The sequence below is a fragment of the Pristiophorus japonicus genome, chromosome 10 (genome assembly GCF_044704955.1).
Source record: "Pristiophorus japonicus isolate sPriJap1 chromosome 10, sPriJap1.hap1, whole genome shotgun sequence".
NCBI classification, from domain to species: Eukaryota; Metazoa; Chordata; class Chondrichthyes; family Pristiophoridae; genus Pristiophorus; species Pristiophorus japonicus.
The window spans coordinates 190,610,006-190,629,276 of NC_091986.1; the positions used below are offsets into that span (position 1 = coordinate 190,610,006).

Below are 19,271 nucleotides of genomic sequence, written 5' to 3' on the forward strand. Positions count from 1 at the left end.
GCGCCGAAAAACAAGGTCGCACCTTCTGTGCATGCGCGGGAAAAAAAGTTACATTTTTGACGTCGTTCCAATGGACGCGCATGCTCAGTACAGCTCGGATTTGGTAATCGGCCATTTTAAAAGAGACAGTTGTGTGTGTGAGAAGGAGAGCTGTGTGAGAGCATTGGGAAAATCGCAGCTGGAGCAATACAAGATGCAACGCAGTGCAAGGACCAAGAATTTCTCACAGGAAGAAATTGGAGGCACTAGTTGCTGTGATTGAGAACAGATGGCAGGAGCTGGACACCAGCAGAGGTCACGTAAAAGTTCCACCCAAAGAAATGAAGAAACGCTGGAACCAAGTTGCAGAAGATTACTGCGCAGTGGTGACCACCACGAAATCTGAAGGCCAGTGTAAAAAGAAATGGCAGGATCTTGGTCAAGTAGTTAATGTAAGTAATATTTTCATTTATTCAATTGAATTGCAATTGTAAATGTGACCAGCTGTATATGTCACACTCTCTTTAAAAAGTTGCATTTTCATCTTTGCAGAGGAAGGTGGCACATAATAAAAGGGAAAGAACATCGTACAGGCCCAGCAAATCTGCACCCACTGACACCCTTGGAAGAGAGGGTTGCTGCTTTGATGGGTCCTGCCTGAAAAAAAACAATCAGTGCTGCACAAGCTGGGCCCACACTTGAAGGAGAGGGTAAGTCCTGTAAATTCATCATGGTCCTTCAAATCAGCCTGCGATGTGTGAGTCTACTCATGCCACCCACCTTGCCCCCTCCTCTGCTCCTAACCATTTGACTGTTCTGTTATCTTTTGCAAAACTTGAGGCCAACCCTGACAATGCAGAAGATGATTCAGATGAGGATGAACCTGAAGAGGAGAACATCTTCCAATCCAACCCTCCAGACCAAGAACATGGGGGTGAGGGGGAGGGGATGGAGCTGGATGAAGCTCCACTGTTGGACTGACTTTGGAGGAGGTGCTGTTCATGGAGGTGCCACCCTTTCCATGACTAGTGGTTTGAGTGTTGGTGGGATATTCCATCGTTTCACACCTTCCGAGGTTGCAGATCCCAGTGGTGTGGTGCAGCGAGGCACACCCAGAGCCCCACCTTCCGAGGTTGCTTGTCCCAGTGGTGTGGTGCAGCAAGGCACACCCAGGGTCCCACCTTCCGAGGTTGCGGGTCCCAGTGGTGTGGTGCAGCAAGGCACACCCAGGGTCCCACCATCCCAGGCTGCAGGTCCCAGTGGTGGGGTGCAAGCCACGCCCGTGGGGAGAAGAGGAAGGAAGATCGACCACGCCCTCCTGAGGTGCAGTATCTAACAGATGTGGTTCAGATGATGTCATTGAGTGCGGAGAACATTGACCTTACCCGATCACTCCTGGACGCCATCAGTGGGGTGAGTGATGAGGTAGCGGGACTGTCGGGAGAAGTAACAGCGATGACACGAGAAATGGGAACGATATCCGGGATCACCAGTGAGGAAATAGTGGCCATAAGGGAGGGAATGTCAGAGGTAGTGCAAACCACGTTCCTGACCATGAGGGAGGGAGTATTGCAGGTAGTTCAGACAGTTTTGCTCAACATGAGGGAGGGAATGTTGCAGGTCATTGAGATACTGTCAGGGTGCATGAGGGATGGCATGTTGGAGTTAGCTGCTGCAATAAGGAAACACACCCAGACACCATGTCCATTGACAGAATCAACTGTCACTCCCACTCCAATCCCCACACTGACCTCTGAAGAGTCCAAAGGCAGGCCCTCTAACTTGCCGCCTGGGCCCTCTAACTTGCCGCCTGACGCCGACAACCCCCACCTTCAAGAGGTGCGCAGTACCCGAGATGTTGGAAAGAATAAGCTTGGTATCAAGCCCAGAAACACTGAGCCACTGCCTGTGGGCAGGGGTGGTGGAGTATCTAAGACCAAGAGCAGCGGGTGGTCTTAGATTAAGGGAGATGAGTGATGGGCGAAGCCTTTCTTTGCTGTTGCTCTTGTTATTATTGTTACTGTTGTAACTGTTCTCAAATCAGAAGTTTTTTGTAAGTTATATAAATTTACAAGTTTATAAGTGATCTTAAAGTGTGATATTAAAGTAAAGATTGATACAAGAATAATTTTATTAAAGTTAAGTTTAACACATTGTAAACTTTTGAATAAAATATATTTTACATTAAAACTGAATCATGTTCCATTAACACAACGCAACATTATGGAACAGCTCCAAACAGTAAACATGTGCATGTGGAATAGTTGTCGCTGAGCTCTCAGGCATCAGTAAAGCGTTCACGGATAAACTGCTGGCACAAGGCTCGAGCAATAGTTAAAGGGGCACGATGGCCCGCCCTCCTCCGCCATCGTGCTCCGGCCTCAGGCACTTGCATGGCTTCCTCATCCTCGTCGTCCTCCTCCTCCTCCTACTGCTCGCCACATGATATCTTCGGCATCATTATCATCAGCCACTCTCACCGCAGGTGAGTCTTCCACTACCAGGTGCTGCTGCCTCATGATGGCTAAGTTACGAAGCATGCAGCACCCAACAGTGAACTGACCGACAATCTCAGGGGAGTACAGCAAGTAGCCTCTGGAATGGTCCAAGCATCGGAAATGCTCTTTCAATATGCCAATGGTCCTCTCGATGATGCTGCGCGTCGCAATGTGCGACATGTTGTATTGACGGTCAGCTTCCATCCGGGTTACGCCTAGGGGCATCGTGAGCCAGATGGCGAAGCTGTACCCTTTGTCTTCCAGTAGCCAGCTCTGCCAATCTGGCTGCTGCTGAAATATGGCAGATATAATGCTGTCGCGTAGGATGAACGCATCATGGGTGCTGCCAGGGTATCTTGCATGACTGACAAATGATGCACGTAGTCACACACGAGCTGCATATTAATGGAGTGGAAGCGTTTTCATGTACCTTTACATCTCGGAATCCTCCAAAGGTGCTCGCAAGGAGATGCGGGTACAATCATTGCAGCCCTGTACCTTTGGGAAGCCAGCAATCCTGGAGAAGCCCACAGCCCTGTCATGGATTGCTTGAGCGGTCATGGGGAACTTTATGAAGTCATTCCTCCGCGCATACAGTGCAGCCGTCACCTGGCAAATGCAGACATGTATTGCATGTTGAGATGGCACACACAATCCCCAGTTGTAGTTTGAAACAATCTGGAGGCATAGAATGAAAGTGCAGCTGTAACCTTCACTTCAACGAACAAAGAATCCTCCTGATGCTTCTAGGTTGCAGGCCTGCTTTGACCAACTCACAGATCTCATTTACAATTATTTGTGGAAATGCAGCCTTCTGACACAGTCTGCATCACTCAGGTGGAGATACGAATGCCTGTCTCGATATACCCGAGGCGGGTAAGGCCTCCTGCCCAGCACTCTATGGGCTCTGATGTTCCTGATGCGATGAAGTCGAATCAGTTGTCCCCTACATAGCACTATGAAGGCTCGCACAAGATATGGCATTGTCAGTATTGGCCCCATACTTAAATGTAACCTTTGAAAGAAGCTCAAAACATCAGGAAAGCAGGCAGCACAGGTTCGCAGTTGTATCTCTCCAGGTCTGTATGGATAGAACACACCCAAAGGTCTTATGACTTCTCTCTTTTCCCCCCCCCCCCTCCCCTCCCCCCACCTTAATTGGAGTCTTGTGATTTTGCTCTCTCCCTCCCCCTCCCTGGGCTCCAAGCCTTCCGATCGGCACCTCGTTCTCTCTCCCTCTCTCTCTCTCTCTCTCTCTCTCTCTCTCTCTCTCTCTCTCTCTCTCTCTCTCTCTCTCTCTCTCTCTCTCTATCTCTCTCTCTCTATCTATCCTTTCCCCCTCCCCCCACAGATTGTTTTGTAGTCGAGCCCCTGTGTCCGGCCAAACCTACGACCCTCCAGCCCAGCTTCAAAACGTTCGCTAGTGGCATGAGTGAGTTTAAAAAATGGGAGAACTTCTGAAATCCAACAAATTTACACTTCTACGTTGACAGGTGGTAAAAAGTTGAACTTTATTATTGATTTTGACTGTTCTTGACTCCCTCCAAAATCTTCGATTTAAAAACAATGGCGTCTTTCAGCGCAGATTTGTGAATGTGTGCTGGTTTTCTTAACTCACCAGAAAGCTTTCGGAAGTGGCCAGATATGCCAACCTTAGCGAAAAAAATGTTGGCCAAACTGTGAACAATTGAAAAAACCGGCACAGACATGAGGGAGCCTCAGTTTTTAAAAAAAAACTGGCCTAGAAAAATCACAAGTCATTTACGCCGACGCAGTTTGCAGGGGGAAACTTTGAAAAGAAAATGCCAAAAAAAGCAGTGTGCGCCAAAAAAAATGGTGCAAGTGAATGGGGAAAATTGAGTTCAAAGTCAGTACAGTGCGTTGATCAAAGAGACCTAGCAATGGATTTGTGAAGAATATGTTGCGTGCGATTAATGAAGTTGAACTTTTTGAGGCGGTTTTTGGCAAGGTGGAATGCCTGCCGCAAAAGAGGCAAAATGAAAGCGTGTGGAATTGGAGGTAACCTTTTGACTTGGGTTGGTAATTGGTTGGGATATAGGAGACAGAGAGTAGAGGTAAAGGGAATGTTCTCTGATATCCTGGATGTGATATGTGGTGTTCAGGTGGAAAAGCTGCGACTCTGGTACCATTCCCCAGGGATCTGTACTAGAGCCTCTGCTTTTCATCATAAAAAATAATGATTTGGATGAAGGAATAGAGAATTGTGTATCCAAGTTTGCAGATGACTCTAAGTTAGGAGGCATAGTAAGTTGTGTAGATGGGAGTGGAATGTTACAAAGGGACATCGACAAACTAAATGAGTAGGCAAACCATTGAAACTGGTTCATTGTGGGGGAGTGTGAAGTCATCTACTTTGATCCGAGTAAGACAAATGAGAATATTTTCTTGATGGTGAAGAGATGAGAGCTGTGAAGGAGCAAAGGGATTCAGCTGTTCATGCAGATAAATCACAAAAGCTACTCTGGTACACTGGGGGTAGGGAGTGGTATATAATGACGATTCACCAAAATGATACCATGTTGAAAGGATTAAATTATGAGGACAGCTTACATAGAAAATAGGTGCAGGAGCAGGCCATTTGGCCCTTTGAGGCTGCACCACCATTCAATATGATCATGGCTGATCATTTTTGCAACTTTAGTACCCCATTCCTGCTTTCTATCCATACCCCTTGATCCCTTTAGCCATAAGGGCCACACTTAACTTCCTTTTGAATATATCTAAAGAACTGGCCTCAACAACTTTCTCTGGTAGAGAATGCCACAGGTTCACAATTCTCTGAGTGAAGAAGTTTCTCCTCATCTCGGTCCTAAATGGCTTACCCCTTACCCTTGGACTGTGACCCCTGGTTCTGGACTTCCCCAACATCGGGAACATTCTTCCTGCATCTAACCTGTCCAATTCCGTCAGAACTTTATATGTTTCTCTGAGATCCCCTCTCATTCTTCTAAATTCCAGTGAATATAAGCCTAGCCGATTCAGTCTTTCTTCATATGTCAGTCCTGCCATCCCGGGAATCAATCTGGTGAACCTTTGCTGCACTTGCATGAACTTGGCTTGTATGCTTTGTTAAGAAGGTTGAAGGGTGATCTAATTGGGATTTTTTAAATGATAGAGATTCAATAGGGTAAATACAGAAGAACTATTTCTTCTAATGGGGGAATCCAGAACAAGGGGGTATAATCTTAAAAATGAAGCTAGGCCATTTAGAAGTGAAATCAGGAAGCACTTTTTTCTGCAAAGGGTATGCAATCTGGAACTTGCTGCACAAAAGGCTGCGGATGTAGGGTCAAATGAAATTTACAAGACTGAGAGCGATAGAATGATAAGTTAAAGAGTGGGTAAGTGGAGTTGAGGTACAGATCAACCATGATCCAATTGAAAAGGGGCTGAATGGCCTACTCTTGTTCCTATGTTCCTATTTTCTCTGATTTCTTTTATGCTTTTGCTAGAAATGTGAAATAAAGTAAGTCACCCCCCACTATCTTTATACTGTCACACAAGGTGGGTCAATTGAAATTGGTAGATTTTTGTTAGGTGTGACTATCAGGGGATCTAGACCAAAGGGATGGGTAAATGGAGTTGAAATACAGTTTAGCTGTGATCGAATTAAATGGCGGAACAGGCTTGAGGGGCTGAATGGCCTGCTCCTATGTTCTGGCTTGAGACGTATAGCCAAAACCTTTTACTGACAGAGGTGTCCATTTAGCTGGAACACTAGCTTGCAAACTGTACATTTAGAATGCATTTCTATGTGCCAGTTGTATAAATCTCCCAACTATATAAATAAATATAAAATAAATCCAACTATAAATCTCCTTCTGAATAGTAGCAAAAAACCCCAAATCAACAGGGGGATCAGCAGTGCTAAAGTTTAAAATGGGCAACAAAAAGTGGTTAAGAGAGTCTGGGCTAGGATTCATGCACCCCCCGCCCCCCCAGGGTTGGGGCGCATCTATGAAGAGGCCAGTATTTCCGGCCGCTCCCGACATACACACTGTCCCTGGCCATATTTCTGATCCAGACCCATTAAATATACAAGAGACAGGCAGTCAGCCTCGGCCGGAGATTGCTCCTATTTAGCATTGCTGCAGCAGGACTTGGGGCCTGTTATAGGAGGACAAAGAGATGGGCATTGAACTGTCTAAATAAATTTTTTTTGCTACTGAAAATGTAACATTTTGGCCATGGTGCCTATGCAAAGCTGCAGACTTGAAAGTGCTTGCAAACACTCCTCTTTTCATGATGCCTTGATGACCTTTGAACATTGGATGCCAGGGCCTAACAGCTGGTGTCCAACTTTCCAACTAGGCAAATGCAGAAACCATGATGGAGATCTTCATCTGGATCAAATGTAGATACGCCCACCCACATCTGGGCAGGCGCACTCTGGCCTGACGGGACCCACGCCTGGAAAATGGCATCCCATGAGAAGCTTTCCTCCTCTCGTCGTTCCAGATCTATAAACAATTCGGCGGAGACGTGACACAAAACCTCGGCCCAAGTTTTTACTTCTTCTTTGATAAAGAGTCACTGTGCCACATTCAGCTTATAGAATCACTAAGGAGGATAAATGGGACTAAAGGCGGATAAATCCCATGGACCTGAGCGACAGGGATATTGGATGCATTTGTTGTAATTTACCAAATTTCCCTAGATTCTGGGGAGGTCCCAGCAGATTAGAAAACTGCAAATGTAACGCCACTATTTAAAAAAGGAGGCAGACAAAAAGCAGGAAACCATAGACCAGTTAGCCTAACATCTGTGGTTGGGAAAATGTTGGAGTCCATTATTAAAGAAGCAGTAGCAGGACATTATGAAAAGCAAAATTCGGTCAGGCAGAGTCGGCATGGATTTATGAAGGGGAAGTCATGTTTGAAAAATTTGCTGGAATGCTTTGAGGATGCAATGAACAGGGTGGATAAAGGGGAACCAGTGGATGTGGTGTGTTTGGACTTCCAGAAGGCATTTGACAAGGTGCCACATAAAAGGTTACTGCACAAGATAAAAGTTCACAGGGCTGGGGGTAATATATTAGCAAGGATAGGCTAACAGAAAACAGAGAGGCGGGATAAGTGGTTCATTCTTTGGTTGGCAATCAATAACTAGTGAGGTGCCGCAGGGACCAGTGCTGGGACCTCAACTATTTACAATCTATTAACGACTTGGAAGAAGGGATCGAGTGTAACGTAGCCAAGTTTGCTGACGATACAAAGATGGGAGGAAAATCAATGTGTGAGGAGGGCAAAAACAATCTGCAAAAGGACATAGGCTAAGTGAGTGGGCAAAAATTAGGCAGATGAAGTATAATGTTGGAAAGTGTGAGGTCATGCACTTTGACAGAAAAAAATCAAAGAGCAAGTTATTATTTAAATGGAGAAAAATTGCAAAGTGCTGCAGTACAGTGGGATCTGGGGGTACTTGTGCATGAAACACAAAAGGTTAATATGCAGGTACAGCAAGTGATCAGGAAGGCCAATGGAATCTTGGCCTTTATTGCAAAGGGGATGGAGTATAAAAGCAGGGAAGCCTTGATACAGTTATACAGGGTATTGGTGAGGCCACACCTGGAATACGGCATGTGGTTTTGGTTTCCATATTTACGAAAGGATATTCTTGCTTTGAAGGCAGTTCAGAGAAGGTTCACTCGGTTGATTCTGGAGATGAGGGGGTTGACTTCTGAGGAAAGGTTGAGGAGGTTGGGCCTCTACTCATTGGAATTTAGAAGAATGAGAGGTGATCTTATCAAAACGTATAAGATTATGATGGGGCTTGACAAGGTGGATGCAGAGAGGATGTTTTCACTGATAGGGCCGCCCATTTAAAACTGAAATGAGAAGGAATTTCTTCTGAGGGTTGTAAATCTGTGGAATTCGCTGCCTCAGAGAGCTGTGGAAGTTGGGACATTGAATAAATTTAAGACAGAAATAGACAGTTTCTTAAACGATAAGGGGATAATGGGTTATGGGGAGCGGGCAGGAAAATGGAGCTGAGTCCATGATCAGATCAGCCATGATCATATTGAATGGAGGAGCAGGCTCAAGGGACTGCATGTCATACTCCTGCTCCTATTTCTTATGTTCTTATGAATTCATGTTGTGTACCTCTGCTGTAACGTTTATCGACTAATGTTGATTTTTTACAAATTTTAAAGCTCTCTGAAAGTAATTGAACATTGTAAAGTTTCAATGGAGTTTTCCAGTTAAATGACTGACAGCACACTTATAATCTTGACAATTTATAGGTCTGATATATTTCAGTCTATGCATATTTTATTTGCTATAGGCATTGAACCGTAAACTGGAAGAATCTACTCAGGAGAATAAAGAGTTGAAGCTCAAAGTCCAGGATTACATCACCGAGATATCCAAGGTGGAGAATATGCTTAGTACCAAGGTCAGTATCACAAAGAAGGCAAGTCAGTAACAAAATATGGCTCCCCCAGTTGTTCAGAAATATGTCCATTCAGATTCTAGATTTGATCCCTGCTTGCATTGTGAGTTCATCTCTTCTGGACTGTTGGTAAATGTGCTATAGTTAATGCCCGAGTTTAACCCTACCACTTGATGGGAACAGGGTGCGCGGGGCAGGTGGTTAAAATTGTGGTAGCTTATTTACCGCTATGTTCCTGATGTGCTCCTGTCCGCTGCCATTTTTAACAACGCATTTTTGAAATTGGGACAGGCACATGCAACAGACAGGCGGGAGCTTTGTGAATATATTAAAATCGGGATCCTATGATACGATAGGCATCCGAACATCATTTTAATTAATGATAGAGGACATACCACCCAGTGCCAGACCTGCCAGTAAAACCTAGCTGGTCTCAGAGCCACTGAACTAGTATTTAAAGCTGCAGATCTTCTGTCTTAAATGAGATCCAGATCGCTTCATTTGCACTTTGTTTGCCCTATCACCCTCAGAAAGCTTTCTGAACTGATCATGGGTTCTATTATTGCTGGTTTTATTTGGATGGTGGAACACTTGGAGGAAGAGGAGGAGCAGCCGCAGCAGTACATTGAACAATCAGCTCCAGAAGTAGTTGGGCTTCTCAGAAGAACAGTAGGTGAGAGGGGCTGCTTGTAGAAGGCCATATTGAACACACGGGCTACAGGCCAAGAATCATTTTCTTGGATCTATTCGGAGCAGTGCATCAGCAGCTTCTCCAGACAGTGTGTTGCAGACCTCTGCAGCCTCCTGCAACAGCACCTGCTGCATGCTGGACTGGGGGAATGCTTGGCCAGTGGCTGTCAAAGTCACCACAGCCATTAAGCTTTTGGCACTGGCTCCTTCCGTTCTGCTACAGGGCGCATCAGCCCCAATCCCAATGTGCAGTACATAGCTGCATTAAACAGATCACCGATGCCCTGTTCACCAGGACTGAGCAGTGCTTCACATTCCCTATTGACCCCAATGGTCAGCACAAAAGAGCTAGGGGATTTGCAGCAGTGCCTGGTTTCCCTCATGCCCCAGAGCATTATTGATTGCGCATATGTGGTCATTAAAGCACTAGAACACCAACCAGCAGTATTTGTCAATAGAAGAGGCTACCACTCCATCAATATCTCCTTCAGTGCTGGTCATGGATACAGGATAATGCAGGTTTGTACAAGGTAGCCAGGGAGCTGTCACGATGCATTTATCCTGCAACAGTCTACCATCCCCCCCAATATTGGACCCTCCCAGGAATATGCCAGGATAGCTACTGGGGGATACCCTCTACATGACGTCCTCTGCAACCCCAACATGCCTGAGTAACAGAAGACCACATAAGCCAGGGAACCAACAGAATCATTATTAAGCGATTGGGAGAGCAGCCTGTCGGGCAAATGGAAATGAGGCCTGAAATTTAAAATCACCTGGGCCTCATGCTGATGATGTCACGGGGCTATACCTCCCGCCTGATTTGTACCTCGAGTTAAAATCGGGGTTTTAGCATCAGAGCCTCTTGGTTGGGGAGGGGAGGGGAAAACTGGCCAGAGTTCCCAACTGAGATTGCTTTTTAAGGATCACCTGTAGAATTGCACGTGTGTGGATATCTGCTGCAAAGAGGCTCAGAATGCATGTGGTGCCCCCTGTGATAAAATCGCCTCCCAACACTTACTGTCAAGGCTGACTTATGGACAATGGCCACTTGAGTACGTTACAAGTGGGAGCCCATGGAGCTGTAACAAAGCCAGAAGTCAATTGGAACGGGAGAACATTGCTCGTGAAGAATAATTAAATCACCATTATTGGGGAGAACAGCATTTCCCCAGGTCAGACTGGAAAATAAATCTTGCATTCTCAGAACCTGCATTCCTCCTTCAGAAATGTCTACATTGGTTGTAGACCAGAAATGAATTAACTTTCTAACTACCAACATTTTATTTTGTTTTTTTTATCTTTTCTTTAACCCAAAGTATGTTCCTTGCTTGGCTAACAGAGTGGATCTATTAGCCACTTCTACATCTCCACCCATTCCTGTGATGATACAAAAGAATCTTCCCATTTGTTCAGCCTAGTGATGCCACATCCAACCTCCAGTAGAATAATTTGGATTTTCAGCTGTAGAATGGTGTAAGACTTCCTCATTAATAACCTTAACAATGTATCAATAAGCACAAAAGAACTCTTTCTCCTACATTACAACAGTGACTACACATCAAAATGGCTGTAAAGCACTTTGGGACATCCTGAGGTCGTGAAAGGCGCTATATAAAATGCAAGACAATTCTTTTTTTGCTAGGATTGATTCCATCCAGTTGAAGGAATTGCCAGAGAAGTACCAAACACAGTTAGGTAGTCCATCAGTATTTTTCTCCCAGATTTCACCATTATTCCTGTGTGCCATTTTCTTCTGCTAAATTTATTCAGTGGAGAAAGTAAGGTATTTCTATTAGCCTTTTCCATAAATTTATTAAATTGTGCAAAATTGATAGGCTTCATGGGCCCGGAATGATGTGGTATGTGCTGATATGTACTTTGAGAGTCTTGTATGACTACATATTTGGGTAGCATTACATATTGACATGGCCGAGAACATACCTTTTAGGGTTCAAAGGCCGAGCAGACAAGACATGAATCAGGGACTCATTAGAAACTGGGCATGGGGACTTCACGGAGTGCTTTGGTGGCAGGTGGATTCAGGAAGAAGGCCCAAACCATCTGCTGCTTTCTTGACTCCAGGTGCAGTCATGCATTACTTGGTTACATTGACATGTTAGGCATGTTCTGTCCTACAGCAGATGGAGTGGCTAAATGTTGCCATGAAAAATTGTCTTTGGGACAAGAGCAGTAGTTTTTCATAGCTGTCTTTTAAACTTTGGTTGTGATTTTTGAGTGGAATGACTGTATTGTATATGTTTATTAGGAAAATGAGAATTTTAATCTGCTAGAGCAGTGTCGTAGAACGAATGCACAGGCAGAGACCTGGGAATTGAAGGCCCGCCAAACAGAGGGAGAGTTCAATTCAGTTCAACTGGAGCTTGTTACCACTAAAGCTGACAACCGGAGAATATGTGAAAAACTTAACTCACTTGAAAAAGAAATTGAGGAGGTAGGTGTGTGTGGAGCAAGAGTCAAACTGAACACTGTGAGCTCAAAGTAAAGTGTGACCTTAGTTTTTTATTGCAGGTCTCCAGAGTGCATCTCCAACCTGTGAAGCCTTCTTAAATACCTATGCTCCCAAGGGATTATGGAATCTCTTGGGACTCCAGGGGATGAGCCCTCTGGTGGCTGTACAGAGTAAATACAAGTCCACATGTATAACAATGTTCCCCCCAAAGTCAATAGTGTAACTATTTACAATGTGAGTCGATCTGGGGCCCTTCTTGCCCTGGTTGATCGTCTCGGTGTGAAAGCTGGTGTTGTTGAATCATTTGTTGGACCCTCGCTGGGCTGCTGTGCAACTGGCCTTGCTGGGCCGCCTGGTGTGTTGGGCCCTGCAGGGCTGCAGTGGATGATGGTTCTGCTTTGTGGTCAATCGTGATGCCGGTTGCCACTGGTGTGTGTGTTGGGGGATCAAAAAAGGTAGGGTCCAAGGTGGGTTGCTCAGGATAGTCCATGAATCTGAGTTTAATTTGGTCCAAGTGTTTCCGGTGAATGAATCCATTTGAAAGTTTGACCCGAAACACCCTGCTCCCCTCTCTGGCCACGACAGTGCCGGGACGCCACTTGGGCCCTTGTCCATAATTTAATACAAATACAGGATCATTGACTTCAATCTCGCGTGACACATTTGCGCTATCATGGTATGCATGTTGTTGAAGCCGCCTGCTCTCTACCTGTTCGTGTAGATCAGGGTGAACTAACGAGAGCCTTGTCTTAAGTGCTCTTTTCATGAGCAGTTCAGCAGGTGGGATGCCAGTGAGTGAGTGTGGTCTCATGCGGTAGCTAAGCAGGACTCGGGATAGGCGAGTCTGCAGTGAGCCTTCAGTTACCCTCTTCAAGCCTTGCTTGATGGTTTGCACTGCTCTCTTTGCCAAATCATTGGACGCTGGTTTAAACAGGTCAGATGTGACATGTTTGATCCCGTTACGGGTCATGAATTCTTTGAACTCAGCACTGGTAAAACATGGCCCGTTGTCGCTCACCAGGACATCTGGTACGCCGTGTGTGGCAAACATGGCCCGCAGGCTTTCAGTGGTAGCAAAGGACATGCTAGCCGACATTATCTCACATTCAATCCACTTCGAGTACGCGTCTACAACCACAAGGAACATTTTACCCAAGAACAGGCCTGCATAGTCGACGTGTACCCTAGACCACGGTTTGGAGAGCCAAGACCATAAACTTAGCGGCGTCTCCCTGGGTACATTGCTTAACTGCGAGCATGTATTACATCTGTGAACGCAGGACTCTAAGTCCGCATCGATACCGGGCCACCACACGTGGGATCTGGCTATCGCTTTTATCATTACGATGCCTGGGTTGGTACTGTGGAGGTCATTGATGAAGGTGTCTCTGCCCTTTGGGACCACTACTCGATTGCCCCACAGAAGGCAGTCTGCCTGTATAGACATTTCATCTTTGCGCCGTTGGAACGGCTTTATCTCTTCCTGCATTTCCACTGGGACACTGGACCAGCTCCCGTGAAGCACACAGCTTTTGACTAGAGATAAGGGGTCCTGGCTTGTCCAGGTTTTGATCTGCCAGGCAGTGACGGGTGATTGCTCACTCTCAAATGCTCCCATAACCATGGCTAGATCTGCGGGTTGCGTCATTTCCACCCATGTGGTGGGCAATGGCAGCATACTGAGAGCATCGGCGCAATTTTCTGTGCCTGGCCTGTGGCAGATGGCGTAGTTGTATGTGGACAACGTGAATGCCCATCTCTGGATGCGGGCCGATGCGTTGGTATTTATCCCTTTACTCTCGGAAAACAGGGATATAAGTGGCTTGTCAGTTTCCAATTCGAATTTTAGCCCAAATAGGTATTGATGCATTTTCTTTACCCCATAGACACACGCTAGTGCTTCTTTTTCAATCATGCTGTAGGCTCTCTCAGCCTTAGACAGACTCCTGGATGCATAAGCAACCGGTTGCAGTTTCCCAAAATCATTAGCTTGTTGCAATACACACCCAACGCCATATGACGTTGCATCACATGCTAGTACCAAACGCTTACATGGATCATACAACACCAGCAATTTGTTTGAGCATAACAATTTTTTCATTTTTACAAAGGCATTTTCTTGGCTTTTGCCCCAAACCCATTCTCCCCCTTTTCGTAGTAAGACATGTAGTGGTTCTAGCAGTGTGCTGAGACCTGGGAAGAAGTTAACAAAGTAGTTCAAGAGTCCCAGAAACGACCGCAGCTCCGTCACGTTCTGTGGCCTCGGTGCGTTCTCAATTGCCTCCGTCTCCGTGTTGGTAAGCCTGATGCCATCCACCGCAATCCTCCTTCCCAAGAACTCCACTTCAGGCGCCAGGAAAACGCACTTCGAGCGTTTTAACCTGAGCCCCACGCGGTTGAGTCGACTAAGAACCTCCTCCAGGTTCTGCAGGTGCTTGACTGTGTTCCGACCTGTGACCAAGATGTCGTCCTGGAAGACCACGGTGTGTGGGATTGACTTCAGTAAACTTTCCATGTTTCTCTGGAATATCGCCGCCGCTGATCGGATTCCAAACGGGCATCTGTTATAAACAAAAAGACCTTTGTGCGTGTTGATGCAGGTGAGGGCCTTCAATGATTCCTCCAGTTCCTGCGTCATGTAGGCAGAAGTCAGATCCAGCTTCATGAATGTCTTTCCTCCCGCCAGCGTTGCAAAGAGATCGTCGGCTTTTGGTAGTAGGTATTGGTCCTGATTAATAGTTACTTTGTAATCGCCACAGATTCTGACGGTGCCTTCTCCCTTGAGGACTGGGACAATAGGACTGGCCCACTCGCTGAACTCGATCGGTGAAATGATGCCCCTTCGTTGCAGCCGGTCTAGCTCGATCTCTACCCTTTCTCATCATGTACGGTACTGCTCTCACCTTGTGATGGATGGGTCGCGCCCCCGGAATTAGGTGGATCTGCACTTTTGCTCCTTGGAATTTCCCGATGCCTGGTTCGATCAGCGAAGGAAATTTGTTTAAGACCTGGGCACACGAAGTGTCGTCAGTGGGCGATAGCGCTCGGACGTCGTCCCAGTTCCAGCGTATCTTTCCCAGTCAGTTCCTGCCGAGCAGCGTGGGACCATCGCCCGGTACCGCCCAGAGTGGTAGCTTGTGCACCGCTCCATCGTAAGAGACCTTTACGGTAGCACTGCCGATTACAGGAATCAGTTCTTTCATGTAAGTTCTTAGTCTCGTGCGAACTGGAATTAAGACTGGCCTTGAGGCCTTGTTGCACCACAACCTTTCGAAAGACTTTTTGCCCATGATGGACTAGCTCGCACTCGTGTCCAGCTCCATTGACACCAGGAGTCCATTTAGTTCAACATTCAGCATTATCAGGGGACAATTCGTGGTGAATGTGTGCATCCCATGTACCTCTGCCTCCTCTATCTAAGGCTCTGGTTCGTAGTGATCCTCCGTGGATCTGTCCTCCTCTGCAACGTGGTGGTTTGCAGGCTTAGCAGCTCGCCTGCATACTTGTTGGAGGTGTCCCATTGTTCCACAGCCTTTGCACATGTATCTTTTGAATCGGCATGAATGGAAACGATGATCACCCCCACTGCGCCAACAAGGTGTTAATGGCCTTGCATTCATCACCCTTGATGGTGGACTCTGAGACATCTGCGGACGTTTAGCTGCAGGCATGTGTGACCTGCCCTATATGTTACGAGTCGAAAACAACATCACTTTGTTCACAGTACTTGTAGCAGCACTTGTATGCTGAGAGATTTGCTTCGTGTTGTCACTGGTGGCAATGAACGCCTGGGCTATCACTATGGCCTTACTCAAGGTTGGGGTCTCTAGTCAAAAGCTTGCGTGGCCAATGCCAAGTACGAAAAAGTCTCTGAGCATGTGCTCCAAATGTCCTTCAAATTCGCAATGTCCTGCAATGGCCTCTCATCTCGGCAACATAACTCGCCACTTCCTGGCTTTCAGACCTTTTGTAGGTGTAGAACCGGTACCTCGTCATCAGAACACTTTCCTTCGGGTTCAAATGCTCTCAGACCAGTGTGCACAAATCGTCTCTCGGGTTTCGCTGGAGAGAGCAGATTCTTCATGAGGCCATATGTTGGTGCCCCACAGACAGTGAGGAGGATCGCTCTACATTTGGCAGCGCTTTCTTCCCCATCTAGCTCGTTGGCCACGAAGTATTGGTCGAGTCGCTCCACAAAAGTTTCCCAATCATCTCCCTCTGAGAATTTCTCCTGGATGCTCACTGTTCTCTGCATCTTTGGGTTCGCTATCTGTATCTTGTCGGCAGTTGTAGTGTATGGAGAAAGAGTCAGACTGAACACTGTGAGCTCAAAGTAAAGTGTGACCTTAGTCTTTTATTGCAGGTCTCCAGAGTGCCTCTCCAACCTGTGAAGCCTTCTTAAATACCTGTGCTCCCAATGGACTATGGGATCCCTTGGGACTCCGGGGAATGAGCCCTCTGGTGGCTCAGAGTAAATACAAGTCCACATATATAACAACACTCCCCCTGCTGACCCCCCCCCCCTCCCCCAAAGTCAATAGTGTAACTATTTACAATGTGAGTCAATCTGGGGCCCTTCTTGCCCTGGTTGATCATCTCGGTGTGAAAGCTGGTGTTGTTGAATCATTTGTTGGGCCCTTGCTTGAGCTGCTGTACAGCTGGCCTTGCTGGGCTGCCTGGTGTGTTGGGCCCTGCAGGCTGCAGTGGATGATGGTTCTGCTTCGTGGTCAACCGTGGTGCCGGTTGCCACTGGTATGTATGTTAGGGGATCAAAAAAGGTAGGGTCCAAGGTGGGTTGCTCAGGATAGTCCATGAATCTGAGTTTGATTTGGTCGAAGCGTTTCCAGTGAATGAGTCCATTTGAAAGTTTGACCCGAAACACCCTGTTCCCCTCTTTGGCCACGACAGTGCCAGGAAACCACTTGGGACCTTGTCCATAATTTAGTACGGGATCATTGACTTCAATCTCGCGTGACACATTTGCGCTATCATGGTATGCACTTTGTTGAAGCCGCTTGCTCTCTACCTGTTCATGTGGATCAGGGTGAACTAACGAGATCCTTGTCTTAAGTGCTCTTTTCATGAGCAGTTCAGCAGGTGGGATCCCAGTAAGTGAGTGGGGTCTCATGCCATAGCTAAGCAGGACTCGGGGTGGCGAGTCTGCAGTGAGCGTTCAGTTACCTCTTCAAGCCTTGCTTGATGGTTTGCACTGCTCTCTGCCTGACCATTGGACGCTGGTTTAAACAGGACAGATGTGACATGTTTGATCCCGTTACGGGTCATGAATTCTTTGAACTCAGCATTGGTAAAACATGGCCCGTTGTCGCTCACCAGGACATCAGGTAAGCCGTGAGTGGCAAACTTGGCCCGCAGGCTTTCAGTAGTGGCAGCGGACGTGCTTGCCGACATTATCTCACATGCAATCCACTTGGAATGCGCGTCTATAACCACAAGGAACATTTTACCCAAGAACGGGCCTGCATAGTCGAAGTGAACCCTAGACCACGGTTTGGAGGGCCAAGACCATAAACTGAGCGGCGCCTCCCTGGGTACATTGCTTAACTGCAAGCATGTATTACATCTGTGAACGCAGGACTCTAAGTCCGCATCGATACTGGGCCACCACACGTGGAACCTGGCTATCGCTTTCATCATTACAATGCCTGGGTTGGTACTGTGGAGGCCATTGATGAAGGTGTCTCTGCCCTTCTTAGGGACCACTACTCGATTGCCCCACAGAACGCAGTCTGTCTGTATAGACATTTCATCTTTGTGCCGCTGGAACGGCTTTATCTCTTCCTGCATTTCCACTGGGACACTGGACCAGCTCCCGTGAAGCACACAGCTTTTGACTTGAGATAATAAGGGGTCCTGGCTTGTCCAGGTTTTGATCTGCCAGGCAGTGACGGGTGATTGCTCACTCTCAAATGTTTCCATAACCATGGCTAGATCTACGGGCTACGCCATTTCCACCCCCATGATGGGCAATGGCAGCCTACTGAGAGCATCAGCGCAGTTTTCTGTGCCTGGCCTGTGGCTGATGCCGTAATTGTATGCGGACAATGTGAGCGTCCATCTCTGGATGCGGGCCGATGCATTGGTATTTATCCCTTTGCTCTCGGGAAACAGGGATATAAGTGGCTTATGGTCAGTTTCCAATTCTAATTTTAGCCCAAATAGGTATTGATGCATTTTCCTTACCCCATAGACACACGCTAATGCTGCTTTTTCAATCATGCTGTAGGCTCTCTCAGCCTTAGACAGACTCCTGGATGCATAAGGAACCAGTTGCAGTTTCCTGAAATCATTAGCTTGTTGCAATACACACCCGACGCTATATGTCGACGCATCACATGCTCGTACCAAACTCTTACATGGATCATACAACATAAGCAATTTGTTTGAGCATAACAATTTTTTCACTTTTACAAAGGCATTTTCTTGGCTTTTGCCCCAAACCCATTCGTCCCCTTTTCGTAGTAATACGTGTAGTGGTTCTAGCCGTGTGCTGAGACCTGGTAAGAAGTTAACAAAGTAGTTCAAGAGTCCCAGAAACGACTGCAGCTCCGTCACGTTCTGTGGCCTTGGTGCGTTCTCGATTGCCTCTGACTTCGCATTGGTGGGCCTGATGCCTTCCGCCGCAACCCTCCTTCCCGAGAACTCAGGCGCCAGGAAACGTGCTTCGAGCATTTTAACCTGAGCCCCAAGCTGTTGAGTCAACTAAGAACCTCCTCCAGTTTCTGCAGATGCTCAACTGTGTTCCGACCTGTGACCAAGATGTCGTCTTGGAAGACCACGATGTGCGGGACCAACTTCAATAAACTTTCCATGTTTCTCTCGAATATCGTCGCCGCAGATCGGATTTCAAACGGGCATCTGTTATAAACAAAAAGAACTTTGTGCCTGTTGATGCAGGTGAGGGCCTTCGATGATTCCTCCAATTCCTGCGTCATATAGGCTGAAGTCAAATCCAGCTTCGTGAATGTCTTTCCTCCCGCTAGCATTGCAAAGAGGTCATCGGCCTTTGGTAGTGGGTATTGGTCCTGCAAGGAGAAATGATTAATAGTTACTTTGTAATCGCCACAGATTCTGATGGTACCATCTCTCTTGAGGACTGGGACAATAGGACTGGCTGAATTCGATCGGTGAAATGATGCTCTCTCGTTGCAGCTGGTATAGCTCGATCTCTACCCTTTCTCTCATCATGTACGGTACTG

The 19,271-nt window shown here is 46.8% G+C and overlaps 1 protein-coding gene across 1 annotated transcript in view; it reads left to right on the forward strand.

Moving 5' to 3' along the window:
• The window catches only part of tsga10 (testis specific, 10), a 156,078-nt gene that overhangs the window by 111,454 nt on the left and 25,353 nt on the right, over positions 1–19,271 (forward strand). Inside the window, exons 11-12 of the mRNA XM_070892429.1 lie at positions 8,784–8,894; positions 11,851–12,036. Of these exons, the coding sequence (XP_070748530.1) occupies positions 8,784–8,894; positions 11,851–12,036 (297 nt within the window). The remainder of the gene's footprint in view (positions 1–8,783; positions 8,895–11,850; positions 12,037–19,271) is intronic.